At 51.1% G+C, this 16,554-nt stretch overlaps 1 protein-coding gene across 3 annotated transcripts in view; it reads left to right on the forward strand.

Moving 5' to 3' along the window:
• LOC147703386 (oocyte-specific histone RNA stem-loop-binding protein 2-like) overlaps window positions 1-14,017 on the forward strand; it is a 68,178-nt gene extending 54,161 nt beyond the window's left edge. For 2 of the 3 annotated variants that reach the window (XM_086928916.1, XM_086928919.1), the window contains one exon: window positions 13,005-14,015. In XM_086928916.1, coding sequence (XP_086785042.1) covers window positions 13,005-13,112 — 108 coding nt within the window. In that variant the 3' untranslated portion in view covers window positions 13,113-14,015. Of the gene's footprint in view, window positions 1-13,004 lie in introns of all 3 variants that reach the window. The other variant, XM_086928918.1, reaches the window with a different exon arrangement.
• The last annotated feature ends 2,537 nt before the right edge of the window (window positions 14,018-16,554 follow it).

Here is a 16,554-nt window from a genome sequence, read left to right on the forward strand (position 1 = left end):
CGTAATGTTCAACAAAAAATCAACAACTCCCAAGAGTCTCTTTGCTTATAATAATAGTCCATAGTCCTTTGTCTCTGTCCATCATCACTATATAACCGGACTTCCCATCATCTTCCTCCTCTTTCTTCGCGCAGATCACGCTTAAGCCTCATTGGTCCTGTTTAGCACCGTCGTTGCCTGCCAAAAAAGGAACAGCATCAGCGAGGTGGCCCAGGAAATGCGACAACAAGGCGAGGAGCATTCAGTGAACAACACAGTACTGACAACGTAAAGGAAAACTCTTTACTTACTGCCTACGGGTGGGTAGAGACACCACTGTAGTCCGGGTGGGATAATCCTCGCCTCCGTGTCCTTAATAGAATTGAAACTTACCGTTACGTAAGCTAGGCAAATTTCGATTCTATGTCAGGACCGGAGGCTTCAGATTATGCTAGTTTAAAGCTTACTTACCACCAACTGAGCCAAATCCACCACCGGCTTAAAATAAAACCTCTTGAAGGTGGAATCCGAGGACCAATCCGCAGCTCGCATTAGGTCCTCCAGACGAGCACCCACTGAGAATGCCTTAGAGGCCATGGCCCCCCTGGCGGAGTGTGCTCCAAAGAGAGAAGTATTGATGCCCGCTTCCTGCATGACCCAACGCACCCACCGAGCAATAGTGGGGGAGGAGACAGCTTTGTGTGGCTTCCGCAGGGCAATCAACAACTGACGCTCGCCCGGAGGGCGCAGATCCAAAGTCAGGTCCTCATATGCTTTGAGGCATTGCACGACACACAACTTAGGAGTGTCAGTAAAGGCTGGATTAGAAATGGAACGCGACGACGTCTTAGTGCGTCGGCCCACCGTAAAAGTAACCCCATCCGGGGGAAAAAACGCGTGCAGAAACATCCAGCGCGCGCACGTCCGAGACGCGCCTACAAGAGACCAGACATAACAACATGGCTAATTTCGCCGAGAGCTCCTTAAGAGACAGATAAGAATTCGCTGGCCACGACAGGAACAGATTCAGAACCAAATTGACGTCCCAAAGGACGGAGTACCTGGGTTCCGGCGGCAGTGCGAGGCGAACCGCTCGCAGAAGCCGGCACACAAAAGGGTGTTCCCCTACCGGATGGCCATCGATGTTATCATGGCCCGCAGATATCGCCGACCGGATAGCATTGATCGTCCTATACGCTAAACCCTTGTCGGCTAAATGAGCCAGGAAATTCAGCACGGGAACAAGGCCGGCTACCATGGGATCCAAATCCCTTCGTAAACACCAACGCATCCACTTAAGCCAAGCGGATCTGTAACGCTTCGTCGTACTATCGGCCCATGCTTTGGAGAGCAAGTGCGCAGCCGACCCCGAAAGGCCCGGGAGCGTCCAGCGTCTCCTGAGAGCCTCCACGCCACGAGGCGGAGAGTGTTCTGCATGACGAGAGGGTGAGGTTCCTGATCCGGGCTCATCAGGAGCAGAGGAAACAGGGGGAGTAGGATTGGAAAATCCCAAGAAAGTTCCAGAAGAACCGGAAACCATACTTGAGACCTCCACAGCGGTGTAACCAACACCAGTTCCGCACCCTGGCGGCGTATTTGAGCCGCCGTTCGCATGATCATGGAGAACGGGGGAAACTCAAACGGCTGTTCCCGACTCCAATCCTGCAAGAACGCGTCCGTGGCCTCCGCCAGAGGGTCCGGCCTCCAGCTGTAGAACCGCGGCAGCTGGTGGTCGAGACGGGACGCGAAGAGGTCCACCGAGAAGGGGCCCCAAAGGGAGTGTAGCCACCGGAAGACTCCCGGATCCAGCTTCCACTGGCTGGCATCCCTGAGATGTCGAGAGTGCCAATCCGCCACCTGATTGCGCTGGCCTGGCAGATACTCCGCCGTCACCGCAATGTGACGAGACAGGCAATAATCCCAGAAGTCCTTCGCTAAGTCCGCCAAGGCGCGGGACCGAGGACCTCCTAGGTGGTTCACATACCGGACCGCCGAAATATTGTCCATCCGCAGCAGGACACAGGCCTTGACCGAATCCTTGGTCCAACAGCGAACAGCGAAGGAGCCCGCTAGGAGCTCCAAACAATTGATATGCAATTGTTGTTCTTCTGACGACCAGGCGCCGCCGGTGGAACAATCCCCGCACCGGGCGCCCCAGCCCGACCTGCTGGCGTCGGACTCTATGATCAAGTCCGGAGCCGACCCGAAGATCGCTCGCCCATTCCATGCCTCCATGTGAGACAGCCACCATGACATCTCCTCCTCCACGTCGTCCGTGAGGGGGACCCACTGATCGTAACACATCCCACGGCGCAAATGCTGCGCCTTTCAGGCGCTGAAGAGCCCTGTAGTGCAGCGGGCCCGGGAAAATCGCCTGGATGGAGGACGATAGAAGACCCACCACCTTGGCGACATGGCGCAGTGACGTACGGTCCCTCGCGATCGTCTGCCGAAGCAGGTGACGTATCTTTGCGACCTTCCGACCCGGAAGGCTCAAGACCGCCTGTACCGAGTCCACCACGAAACCTAAAAAGGTGATCTGCTGAGTGGGAACCAAAACCGACTTGGAGCCGTTGATGACGAACCCCAGTCTCTGAAGCAGGCCGACAGCTTGGCGCAGCTGTCCTGCCAGCACCTCCGGGCACTGCCCCATGAGGAGGATGTCGTCTAAATATACCAGCATACGGACCCCCTGACTTCTGAGAAACTCCACTACCGGGTGGAGGACCTTCGTGAAGCACCACGGGGCCGAAGAAAGACCGAACGGCAGGGCGGTGAATTCGAACACCTTGCCGTCCCACAGGAATTGTAGGTAACGACGATGAGGGGGGTGGATGGGAACGACCAAGTAGGCATCCTTGAGATCCAGTCGCACCATCCAATCCCGAGGGAGGAGCACGTCCCGAAGGAGGTGGATCCCCTCCATCTTGAAGTGACGGTAGACCAACCACCCATTGAACTCCTTGAGATTGATCACAGGCCTCTTGCCCCCATCCGTCTTGTCTACCAAGAAGACGTTGCTGAGGAACCCATGTGGGTGGCGCGTTGATAGACGGATGGCTCCCTTGCGCAGCAAGTCTGAGACCGCCTCGTCTATCAATCGCGCGTAGGAGTCTGAAAAAACCATCGGGCGCGTGGGCCGCGCCTGAGTTGGCTGGTCGTAAAACTCTATATGGAAACCTCTCTCAGTTTGCAAAACCCAAGCATCGGCAGTGAGCAATTCCCACTCCCCGTAAAAGCTTGCCAGCCGCCCCCCAATCGGTGCTTGATCCAAGCAAAGTACACTTACCGGGGGCATTTCCTTGTACGGAGTTCTTCTTGAACCCTCTGCCACCATAGCGCTGTCCCCTCGTGGGGTAGAAGTTGGTGTAGTTGGCCGAGGTCTGGTACTGACCTCTTCCGGAGCCTTGTCCACGGTAGTTGGTCTGCTGACCACGGCCGATCGCGCGGCCCCTGCCGCGACCGGCCCCTCCAGAAAAACGCTGGTGGAACACCCTCTTGATGCTGGACTGGGCCTTGTCCAGCGACGTGAACGTATTCACGAACTTTCCCAGCTCGCGGATGAAAGGTTCACCGAAAAGGCCACCCTGGGCCACGGCACCTGCCTCCGACGAGGCCAGGTCCCCCAGCTTCGGATCCAGCTTGATAAGGAGCGAACGCCGCCTCTCCGTGGATAGGGCACAGTTGGCGTTGCCCAAAAATACGATCACCCTCTGGGCCCAGTTGGAGAGCACCTCCGGTGAAATGGCGGTGCCATTCGCTCGGGCCTCCTCCGCCATATCAAGGATCTTCGTGGCGGGCCCGACCGCATCCAACAGCTTGTCCTGGCAGGCCCGCCAGGACCGGTCGATCCCCTTCCTGGGGTCCTTCATGAATTTCGCCAGGAAGGTGGCCATCTTGGGGTCCAACTCTGGTGTCATGGCCACTTTCCCTTCCAGAGTAGGCGGAGGGCATTCCCCGCGCAGGCAACCCCTCGCCTCCTTCTCCAGGGGCTTGCGCAGCCTGCCCGCGACAAACTTCGCCACCGTATCAGGCCGCGGATCGGGGGTGGACGATCTCGTCCGGGTCCAGCATGCCCGACTCGTCTCGGGGCATCTCCTTCGCTGAAGGTGTCGGGAGCCAAGAGCGGGTCGACTCCCCGTCGTCATCCGTGTCCGGGGAGTCGTAGATCGGGGAGGCGGGCGCCGTAGACACGTCGCCCGAAGTGCCAGGGTCCACCAAGGGCGCCGGAGGCACCGCCGTCGCCTTGGCCAGGAAGGCGTCACGAAGTCGCTCGAAAGCGCCCTTGTCCACGCCTTGGGCCTCCGATGAAGGTCCCTCACCACGGGGTCTCTTCGGAGCGGGTGGCAACCCGCCGGACGTCCCCGGGAGTTCAGGGGACGGAGGCACCTGCGCCGCTGCCAGCTTCGCACACTCCTCCACGATGCGGGCAGAAAGGCGGTCCTCCATGGGCCCTACCACCTCCGTCACGCAACGATAGATGGAGTTGTCCACCGCCTGATAAAACTCATCATCCTGCAGATAGGGGCAGGCCTCCTCATCGTACTCCCCTTCCATCTCGGAACCAAGGGGCAAATGCGGGGCACCCAAGAGGGCGGCAACCGAGAAAGTTCTCGAATGTGGGCAGGCCCAGCGGCTGCGATCACGTTTTTGGGCCAGCTGACGTGGCAGGTGGGCTGCACCAACCCCCAAGCGCGCAGACCCTCCTCGCCGGGACCGGGTCTACGTACCCCTCAAGCGCGCTAGGCCACACACGGAAAAGAGGTGCACAGATCTCGCCCGAGGGCGATGCACGCGGTCAGAACCGCTATACAGACCCCAGAGGGCGTCAAAATTGGTAAAGTACAGACCCGGATCACCAGGTGTCAGAGGGGTACGCGAGGGTCGGCCCCTGCGCAAGCAGACCCCACGGCGTGGCTCCTCGCACTGCGGAGGCGCGCCGGAGGGTCGGCGAGACGACAGGCCGCCCCCTTGCGGTCTATGTACACACCGCACACAAGTGGGAATAAAGTCGCGTAGGAACGATAGAACGTTCCCGCAACCGGGGACTCTGAAAGGGAATAAACCATGCAAGGAGTCCCTAAAGACCGCACACAAGACAATCAATCACAATAAAAAGCAGTCGAAACAGAAAAGCACTTATCTGGCTGCGGGAGCAGCGAAGAAAGAGGAGGAAGATGATGCGAAGTCCGGTTATATAGTGATGATGGACAGAGACAAAGGACTATGGACTATTATTATAAGCAAAGAGACTCTTGGGAGTTGTTGATTTTTTTGTTGAACATTACGTCAATGCTTTATGTTTAAAGCATTTTTTTGTTCTTATTATATCTTTTCCTGAGCTGCTGTGGTTTCTTTATGTTAATAAAGCGAAGGAAGATATAGCATAATCTGAAGCCTCCGGTCCTGACATAGAATTGAGAACCACAAAACAAAGTGCTAAGAAAGTACAATGCTGTCCCTCATCTCTCACAGATGAGTGGATAAAGCAGGGTTAATGTGTCCGGCTCCATAGAGTTCCCTCCCGCCGCTGACCACCGAAGCAATCCATGTCCAGCCCGAGGGGTCCCGGGCCCCCGGTGCCCGCCCGTTAGCAGTTATCCGTTGCTGCCACCTCCAGTGCCGCTGTCTCAACTGCCGCTCTCTGGCCCTCTTGGATCTCCTCCTGGGGTGGGCGACGCTTCAGGCACCGCCATTTCTGCTGCCGCCATCGGCTGGTGGAGCCAGTCTCCGGGCCGTTCCCAGGTTGCGGGCCTCCCTCCGACTCTGGTTCCTCAATGCCCAACAACCGGCAAGCATCAGTGAGGGACCGCAGCTGGTGCACTTTATTGTCCCATATAAATACCAGGCGGAACGGGTGCCCCCAGCTGTATGTGATACCAAGGCGCCTCAGTTCAGCAGTGACCGGCCTGAACGACCTGCGTTTTTCCAGGGTGATGGCGGCTAGGTCCTGAGAGCGTTGGTGAGTGATCGCCATATGTGATGGGACCTAGCTGTCGTGCTTTGCTAAGGATCTCCTCTTTGGTGCGAAAGTCCTGGACACACACCAAGATATCTGCTGGCAGGGCATTAGAGGCCCTGGGCGGCCCCGCCCGATGTGCCCTGTCCAGATTTATAACTGAGTCAGCCGGCCTGCCCAGAATGTGGTTGAAGAGGCCTTGTGTGAACTGGAAGAGGTCCGCTGTGTCTGGGGTAGGCTTCACCCCTCGGATTCGGATAATATGCCTTCGAGAACGATTCTCCAGGTCTTCAACATGCGATTGCAAGTCAACTTGTTGGTCATGAATGCGGATGATTTCTTGCTGGAGCGCTTCCATCTCGACATCTCGGCCATCGCTCTTCGTCTCGAGGTCTGCCACTCGCTCACCAATGGCGTCCGTGTCCCGTCGCAGCTCCCGAATCTCTCCCTTCAGTTCCGTCTTAAGGAGTTGGAGATCCTCCCTTAGGCCGCTAAACAGAGACTCCAAGAAGGACCTAGTGACAGGTTCATCCGTGCTTTGGGGGCTTTTGCCCGGCGAGCCGGCTACTGATTTGTCGGACATCGCCTGGGGTCCAGCTATGTGAAGGTCGGTTTTCTTCCCCATAGTGGCAGGAGTGAACAAGTCTTTAATGGTCCTGTCTTTGCGCGCTCTTCCAGCAGCCATGCCCCCCAGGCCCGCCAACAGGACGGGGCAGGGCAGACCGGGGCGTCAGTACGTCGCGGCTCAAATATCTAGGTCCATTATAGTAGGGATGAAGAGACCAGCCCTAGCAGACTGTCGTGGAGTCCCTCGGTGCCACTTGTTCTTGCTTCCAGGGGTACCAGCGTCGGCTCCACCCGCCGGGCCAGTCGCTCAGCCGAGGGGCGCACGGGTCCTCACCCCCTCCCGGAGATAGCGTTCAGTGTCCAGCCCTAGGCAGTACGGCCCGTGTGGGAGGGCAAGGTGCAGGACCGGGCAAGGTCACAAAATGGCGGCCCACGGGTCGCAGAACCCGGGAGGCCACGAGGCAGCCGACCACCACCTGGGTTAAGGATAGCTCAGTGTGTGCAGGGGGCCACCAAGGTCACAGCTCCGTCGTGGAGTCTCCACGCTGCCTCTGCCGGCCCGCTACCATCCGCTGCGCATACGGGGGGCCCCCTGATACATTTCCAGTCCCCGGGGCCCGAGCGGGTACAAGGCTCCGCACCCTGGTCTTGTGAACGCTTTATGGTAGGAGCAAGGCCGCAGGGGTGGTCCGCTGCCCCAAATAGGGGAGAGCAAAGGGCTAGGCCTAGCTAGAGCACCTCACGGGCCGCGGCTACCCGTCCCACAAAATGGCAGCCCTCAGACAGTCGACCACGGCCAGGATCGAGGATGGCTCCAGGCGCAATACACCGCGTAAGGGCTGTCGGCGCTGTCACTAGCTCCCCCCTGCCGCCACCATGCTGCAGTCTTTATCTGGTGTACCGCAGGGGGGGTCATCCGGTCACCCCTCTCTCCTTACCTCGGACCTCCTGCCGGTCGCATATGCTGCTGTACCTCTCTTCCGCTGTTGCTCACCAGCAGCTCCGTGCGCAGCCCAGTAATTCCGGCAGTGCTGTCAGAGGACAGCAGGTCCGCAGAAGCCCCCGCCGAGGAGCCGCGGGAGGCCTCGTGCACAGCCGCACGGGTCGGACCTGCCGTCACAGCCACTGCCCGCCGGGGATGCTTCAGCGTCGGCCGCTTGGCTCCGCCCCTCGCGGCCTCGCTCTCGCCGCTCCGGCCCCCACAGGCCCCAAAGGGCCGCGTCAAGTCCGTACGGACTCGGCAGGATCCAGGCACCGCCTGTCCGCGGTACCACCCTTCAGGGTCACCGCTGCACTAGCGTCGGGTCCGGGCATCCCGGGGAACCACCCGGGGCCAGAAGGGATGCGTTCGAAACGGTGGAACGGCGGCCAACGGCGGGAGCTCGGCGAGGCACGTCTGCTCACACCGCCAACTTGGCCACGCACCCCTGAAGCTTCCCATTTTCTTTCTTTAGTGTTTGTAGGTGATCTGGGGTGTTCTCTATTACTCTCTATGATCTAGATATACTTTCCCTTTTGAGTTTTCAAGGACGAACTTGGATTGTAGTGGGTCTAAGTTCGGAACTGATATGAGGTATGTCTACTATTCCTGTAAGGAGTGTCTGATTTGTAGAAATCTAAAGAACTGAGATTTCGGGAGGCCAAACTTCAGTCAATGACAGAAATATTTTTGACTAGATTCCAATCCAAGAAGTCTCCTACTGTGGAAATCCGTTTGGTATCCTGTGCCTGGAAGCCTTTCAGCTTCTGAAAGCCACAAACTATACCACAAGGTTTTTTATTAGCTCATGACAACCCGGTCATCTTTAGGGCCTGGTGTCTGCTCTCCCGTGCTATTCTAGTGATTGGAAGAAATGCCAGTGTTCGTTTTCTACCGTACATTTGTGATTACTTACTTCATTCTAAGTTTGAAATACCTAAAGTGCATTTCTAATCTTAGTGTGACCTTTACTATTCACAAAGGACCGGCCATTCACCAGGAGTAGCTGAGCTCCCCTTTAGTAGAACTGTGTCTGCAATAACCAGACCACCATCATAAGTAGACTGTACACACTTGGTAATTGCAACCTACTGGGTTCCCTCCTGCTATGTGGCAAAAAAGTAATTTGAAGAACCTGCAGCAGATTAGGTAATGCTGGCATTTTAAATAGCACACCTCTCTCTGTAATACACTTAGTCTGCTCTACATATCCATATCACACTTCTACTTTTTGTAACAGAGGGGCAATATTTACATCCTAACACAACTGTAGACCCTAAGATAACTCTGCCCTGGTACTTTAATGAGCTGCTCATGTCTGATAACCATGTTACCTTCACCCTGCCCATTTGCTGAACTAGCATGGCTTTTTCCCAATTCTATTTGTCCTGAAGCCTCCACAAAGACCTCTGCATGTGCATTAGGCATGCAATGGAGTGTATGGTGGTTGCACATATTTTCGGATCTCTGTGTGGAGTGCGATACGATATTAGTGTCCTCCAGGTCATTGAACGCCCCACACTGGTGCAGCTTGCCATTCTGCCAAGAAATCCATAACTAGGGCAAGCAAGCGGGGGCAACCATGCCTCTTTACATATAAACAGATTATCAGAACGGACTGTCCCATACCTGTGTCCATGGCAATGCATAAAGTAATTTCATATATGCTCTGAAGAGGGCTTAAGTTAATCCTCTCTAGGCCATGTGGTGTAAGGACCGATCAACAGCCCTGTAAATTTTCTTAATCTACTTACAGCACTGTTTACTCTTGAACATTTTCAACACTGTCCAATGCAACTTGCAACCCCCAGATAGGGTTTTATTCCCCTACCTGGCATAAAGTCGTTTTTTTCTCATTGAATTAGGAACTTTATTACTTTAGTCTGTTCACTGATCTTGTAGATAGTATTTTGACCTGTTAATCTGCAAAATAGGTCTGTTGAAAGCACTTTGTCAGTTTGTTCTGAGGTTTATGGACGACCACCACCGTGGCCCATGCAGGTTCTGCAGCAGTATTCCATTTGTGGGTTGGTTCTTTAAATAAGTGTTTCCCATGGGGTACCAGACCACAGGCATTACATTTATTCAACTTGAATGAGTAGCTGTTGGGGGCAAGCATTTTCCCTGTGAGTATAGCTTTCATAACCGCATAACTCATTATGTAAAGGTCTAGTGCTTTCATATTCTCATCTTCTAATTTACCTATAGGTAAGTCTTGTATTATAAGCCTCTCCAATCTAGTTTATATGGTTCATGCCTGGCATATAGTGTTTTGTAATAACCGGTGAATGCATTCACAATATCTTAAGAGTTGGTGGTCAGCCGAGCTGGGTGTCTTGAACATGGGAGATGGATCTGCTTTCTGCATCCCTGTTTGAAAACCAGTATAGAAGTTTGGTGCTCTTATCACCACCTCATTTATCCTATGCTGGGATGCAATCTGGGTTATTTTTGCTGACTCCAGCAGCTTAGCCTCAAGTGTTTCGTTCACTCTTTCTAAGGGCATGCTGCGAATTGTGACAAGTGTGACAATCGACTGCTCTAGCAATGTGATGTCTACTTGACTTCTTGTTTAGCCATGTATGAGATTATCCCACCCCTTGTTATAGCTCAACGTCCCATAGCACTGTTTCAGAGGAGACCAATCCTTTATTAATTCAGAATAGCTTATTTCTTTCAGAAATTAAACAAATCTCATCTAGCAGCAGTGTAACATTGTCTCCGTTTGCAACTTTTCCTCTCTATGGATGGGGTTGGTGTTCTCATTTGAAGATTAGTCAAAGAGCTGTTTTTTAAGATACTGCTGTCACTAATACTTGTAAGATCTGTCACCGATACAAAAAGTCTAGTGTGGACTGCAAGTGATGGTGGTCTGAAAGGGGGTAATTCCTCTACTGGGTTATTCACTCACCGGACATGGCTGAATCCCAGTGAAGATGTTCACTTGCAGAGGGTTGTGACCCTGGCACAAGAAGAGTACAGTGTAGTAGGTAGTGGCCCAGGTTAATTAATGTGGGTGCATGTAGATATTGGTGGTAGTCCAGGATCTACCTGCTATTAGCCCAGATATCATTCCCCGCCATCCCATGGTGTATCTATTTGGGGGTTAGGTGGGGCCATGGCGGGGGGGGGGACGAGGGGGTTTGACTTGGGTCAGCTGGGAATATCCGGACTGTGTGAAGTTTCATTCCTCCACCTTTCCCACATGATTTTAATAATCTCAAGTTAGTTTTCCCCTGGGACAGCGCCTTGTTTTGCCATGTACAGCTACATGATTTTGATAGGAAAGAATTTGACTTTCATGAAGTATTTTTGCTGATGCTGCATCCAGGTTGTTTAAGCTGGGAAATTTAGGTCCTTGGTGCTGTCGGTGGTTGTGTATCATGCTGCTCTCAGAATGGTGACGTGGTCAACACAGTTTTAAATCCTCCTAAATATTGGATCTGGTGGGGCCCTTGGGGTGGGGGGGGCGTTAGGGGCCAGAACATGGTTAGCCATCTCTAGCATTAAACTGGAGGCAGGTCTGTCTCCAGAATCCAGGATTCAAACCAAATTGTGGAAATTGCTCAGGTCCGTTGCCTTCCGCCCCCTCTGGGACCCTGACAAGGCTAAAGTTGTTCCTCCTAGATCAGCAATCTGCATCCTCTGCTTTCTGTTTATGAAAAGCTGACATCTGCAAGCATTTCATTTCTAGCATCTGTATCTTATCATTCACTGTAGAGATGCAGGTTTCAGCCTCTGGTGTGGTTGCCACATTCCGATGGTTCAGCAGTAGCAGCAAAACATCTACTTAGACTCTCCAGATCTTCTCCTAGAGTACCACCCTTTTCTTTCTGATGGCCTTAAGGATGATTGCTGGGGTGGCCACTTCGGTAGGGCATCCCATAGGGAGCTTGGCAGACTTGTCAATTTTTCCCTTATATGACGCCCCTGAGCCATATCCTTGCTCATCTTGTCTGTGCTGGTCCCTGCCTTTACCAGTACACCATTGGTAGACTCTGAAAGGTAGAGTCCGGGCCCAGAAATACACCCCAGTCACCCACTTGCAGGGGGAGGGGGTGACTCCTTGACTAGCACTGGGTAATGTGTGGGGACAGGTAGGGTGGGTACTGCACCCCGAAGCGCCAACCCATTTGTCAGTCCAGGATCTAGCCCCAGATTCTGAACAGCTAGGCTCCGGCAGTTTGAGTGGCATTCGGACTTCAATTATTGGCAGACCCTCTGGGCCAAGATCCAGTTGTCCCTTTGTTGATTGCTTGGGGTACATTACATTCTGTGGTTAGGCCTTCTGTTGTTCCTTAGCTCCTCTAGGAGCATAACCAATAGGATAGGGAAGCCCCCCACTAAGCCCTAGCAGCATCTTCTCCTGGGGCCATTGATACTTGCAGGCTGCAATTTTCTCCTTTTAGGTCAAAGGCTCACTTAACAATAGGCCCCTTAATGTGTCTGGGCTGCACTCCCCTCTGCTGCAGAAAAGAGGAAGGAGGAAAGTCACCACCTGGAACTGCTCTTACTCCCAAGTGGCCTTGCTGGTCTGGGCCTCCAAGGGCGCAGGACCTGACCTCCGTCTAAAGAAACTTTGGCGCCCACCGCGGTTCCTGTGTTCTAATGGATGGGTAGCCTGCAGCAGCCCTGGTGTCTATCAGTTTGGGATTTGCCCCATTCTACCCTCTACAGCATTCACGTTCATGCTGAGCGGACATATCTTTCAGTCCTGGCCAGGTCTGTCGAGCCACAATCTATGCGTGGCAGCTTCACTTGTCTGAGAAGCCACCACTTAGAGCCTGGACCGCCCTCTAGGCACAGCCATTCAGCTCCGAATCCCTTCATCCAGTATCAAAGGCAAAAATGGTACAGGGATTTGCCAGCCGATCTCCCCATCGTATGTGGTCTTCCATGCAGTCAGCTGTGACTGTCTCCATTTTTGCATGGGGTTCCAGCTGAGGAAAGGAAAGCTGCTACGCTTAATCTACCTTTAAGTTGGCCCAGCCTGCAGTCAGGAGATGCCACCAGTGGAAGGATGATGTACCGTGGTAGCGGCTAGATTCAGAACCCCAGAGCTTTGCAACCACCAACAAGGGGTGTTAAACCCCACCATTTCCACTAACTTAAAAGACCATTCTTAATTTATTTTATAAAAAAATGCATTGAAATACTCCTGAATCTCTGCAACAAGTTTATTTGAATTTTTTTCTATGTTTCACTCTTACCCACTGAAGTTAAATGAATTGTCATTTCCTAGTTATTTTGGGATATTTGTGCAGAGCACTCCAAAATCCACTTCCACAATGGTCTCTACAATAACCATGTTAGACCGATGACTATCAGCTGCATTACAGAATTTAAGTTCAGCTCTTTGCTGATTCTGTTGAGCCCACTGAATATTCCTCCATCCAACTGCAGGTCTGTTTAACCTCGAGAGGAAAAAGGTTTGCAATGTAACTATGGCTGTGGTCAATATGAATTTTACATTTTAATTTACCAGTTCTATTAAGTATGTTTGTATTTATTATCCTGCAGATATGCCCATCTTCCCAGCTTTGGGAATCTGAGGATACTTCTTTCAACTGGTTGAAGTTCCTGGAGGAAGCCGAAGGCTGCAAGAATGGTCCTTGGATGTGGTTATGAGAGCCAGGGTGAGGGGCACCCTCTCCTCCCATATGACTTGGAAATAAGCCATGGAACATGTAGAACTCCCATCTATACTGGTGTACGGCTCTTTGATCATTGTTTTCTCCTGAACAAGGTTTAGTTCCTGATCCCAACACAAACTTCAGCAATGTCTTGTTTGCCAATGCAGTACAGATGTGTACAAAGGTCCGTATTTATGCGCTACATCCCTCATGAGGTACCCACCCTTTAAAGGTACACTTATGGGTGCTTTGATAGCGATCTGGTTGCGTGCCATCTGTGATGCACTTCTGCTGTGGGAACTTTGTTGCACCGTTTTATCAGTTAAAGACAAACTGACTGTTGCAGTGGGCCTATGTGCTTAAGCAGACTGTCCTCTAATGAATAGTATCCTGCATTGGAGGAAAGAATTTCCTGACTGCATCATCTGCCAAAAGCTATCATGAGCGATTTGTTTAAATGTCTACCTGTTCCTGCTCCACCAAAAGACCATGCTCTTACCCTGGAATGTCCTTCAAGCTTTGGTCCTTACCTGCACCCCACTTGCCCATCAACTGCATGTTTACTTCATGCTATAGGCACAGAGTAACTTGGTTGTCTCCTTCAGGGAAAGGATGGAATCTTTGGATGGGATCCACTGGTAAATTCTCGTGGCTCCATGGACTTCATGATTCTGGGCTAGATCCACCTGAAAGGCGCCAGCATGCGTGCAGTCATGTCACTCATCTCTTCCATGCCTCAGGAAAGGTGGGTCTTATAGGTCACAGCTCTGTCCCATCTGTCGTGTAATGGGTTTGGACATTTCTGTTCGTTTTTTTTTATTGTTTTCTACTCTTTCCTTATGTTTGTGTATGATCGTGCCTTTGATTCCAAAAATGTAAATAAAGCTCATAAACTCTCAGAACTAGGCTGTGCTTTCTTGGTGGTGAAGAGGCAAGTTTTATACAGTGTTTGCTGTAGGACTGTATTGGCCTCTCTCCTGTGCTTAGAACTGATATTAAAGGGGAGAGGAGACTTGCCTGCCCCGTGGCAAATAGTGTTTTAAAGGCCTGATGGAACAGCAGCCGTCGCATTGCTTGCAAAAGTGTGCCATTGTTCCCGGTTATACTTCTGTGCTCTTCCTGAACACGGTAAATCTAATGCTAATGGGTCTTTCCTGTAAATATCTTGAGCAGTAGAGCATGTATAGTAATGGTTTTCTGGAAATATTTCAGATTTGCTAGAAATACCAAATTTCTCTAGGTATGCCACAGATCTATTCATCAGGGGAAATTACTTAATTGTATTTAAGTCACTGAGGGGCAGACCACAATAGCTACCGTACTTGTAAACTCTGATCCCGTTAGCAGTCAGTCCTCCTTGTAGCACTTGATGTACAGCTATTAGTGCATGAACTCTTGGAGGACTAAATTTGCCACAATGCTTAAGGTATTTTTTTTCTGATAAAAGAATCCAAACTGTATTGCGTAATCTGAGAGGAAAAATAGCCTAACTCTGTATTGGCCATGTTTCTTATTTTTTTTCCCTCAGACCAGACTTGTTGAGTTTGAATTTAAAGCTTAGGTCTTAAGATAAAAACCCTTCCAGACCGACTGTTTCAAGTTTACCTCATCCATTCCAACCCCACCTCCCAGACTTGGATGATGTCTCCTTTCCACCTGGTGTGCAGGATAAAGTAACTCCATGCAGAGTGAATGCTAGGGAAAGCAGTGAACAAGCACCACCTTCAGTGCGCTTGCTTTTCTGGCGAGTAAAAATAGCATTTCGTTTACCTGGAAGCATCCCTATACAAATGAGAAACCACCTCCTCAAAAGGAGGGCCTGATGTAAAAAACATTTGCATTGGAGCTTAAGCAAACGCCTGTTACGCTTTCATTGCAGTTTGTGGAGCCCATCCACAAATCTTAACAATTTAACTTCTGAAAGTTTAATTGCATTCAGCCTATTGTCTGATAAGATGGATGCAGGTTTGCTTTGTCCTCAGTCGTCAACCTAACACTGCTTTGAAGGTCTTGGGTACCTGGCAGCTTGCCCTCCTAACTCAATTGCTGGGTGGTCTATTTGCTAAATAAGTCTGGAGTTTGTCTGAGAAACAATACATTTCATATTATTTGTACAGACTTTGAATTTAGTGCCCCCTAAATCTTGAATGCAGTCAGACATCTTCCTAGTCAAGAATGCCTAACTAAACCCTTGTGTAGGTGTATGGTAGTTTCTTGACTTAATGTACCGGGTAAATCCTAGAGGTATTGCAAAACTGAAGCTCCTTTATCAATAGTGACTCTAAAAATCATGATGGTGAAGTATTGCAATCATCTTCATGTTGATTTTTTTAATGTATGGATGAAGGTCTTCCCTTGCTGGGACAGCTGGTCTACACTGACCCTCTTTTAGGTTTTGCTGACCAGCTGCATTATTTTATACTTGTTCCTTCACCACTAAAGACTATATATTTTGATAATCTACCGGAAGTTCTCAATTTGGTTGAAGCTCAACCGCCAGAACCAGTCTCTACTGTAATTTAGTGTCTCCATGGCATACATTCTAACTGAACTACCTTTCTCCCTTGGAATGTTGGACCTTCTCCAGTAAAAGGATGCTGGCTTGGAGTGGCTGACCAGCTTACCCTTGAAACCTACAACTGATCATTTGGTTCTGCATCTTCCTTGCAGAAGCCAGGGAAGAAAAACCATGTCGATGCAGTGGGATTTGAGGTGGTGGACTATAAAAAATAAAAAATAAAAAGCTGGACTGACAATGGAAACCTCTCCCGGATACTGAAGTAGGCAAGTTTTTAATCTCATTGAATTATATTTTAACATCAGGGGGCTCTGGTACGCCAACAGACTGACTAACCAAGAACAGGGCAAGTTACTGGCTTCCCCGGGCATGCACTCAGGCCTAGGCTAAAACCCCTTAAAACGTGATACTCTGCTGCCTGGTGTGTAGCGATACAGGGTAGTTACAATGAGTGCTCTGCAAATTGGAACTGCATTTAGTCTTTCTGAAGGGAGCTGTTGAGGACTTTGTATCAGCTGACCTGAACAACCCGTGGACCTCTTCATCAAGAGGGTCAGACATAGGTTATTCCATTACTGAGGGAAGGTGAACTGACATCCTCCCCATCTTTCCTACCATTCACAACTTTGTGAGCTCATATATGTGCCTGGCCAATCCTATTTGTATTACAGTACCATGCTGTGCATGAGAACTATGCTTGGGTTGTATCTGAGACCCATAAATTGCTAAGGCAATTTATTTTGGTGCTGTTCTGATTTGAACTGCCATATCTTCTGGTTTGTACATAGAGCATATTCTTTCAAACAGATAAAGCTCTTATTAAATATCTATCTGTGTAATCTATCGTGTGCACTCAAAACACTCTAATACTTACAGGAGTAAGCTTTGACCTCTTGACCTTTCTACACATTCAGTCTGG

This window comes from Lissotriton vulgaris, chromosome 7 (genome assembly GCF_964263255.1).
Source record: "Lissotriton vulgaris chromosome 7, aLisVul1.2, whole genome shotgun sequence".
Taxonomy (NCBI): domain Eukaryota; kingdom Metazoa; phylum Chordata; class Amphibia; order Caudata; family Salamandridae; genus Lissotriton; species Lissotriton vulgaris.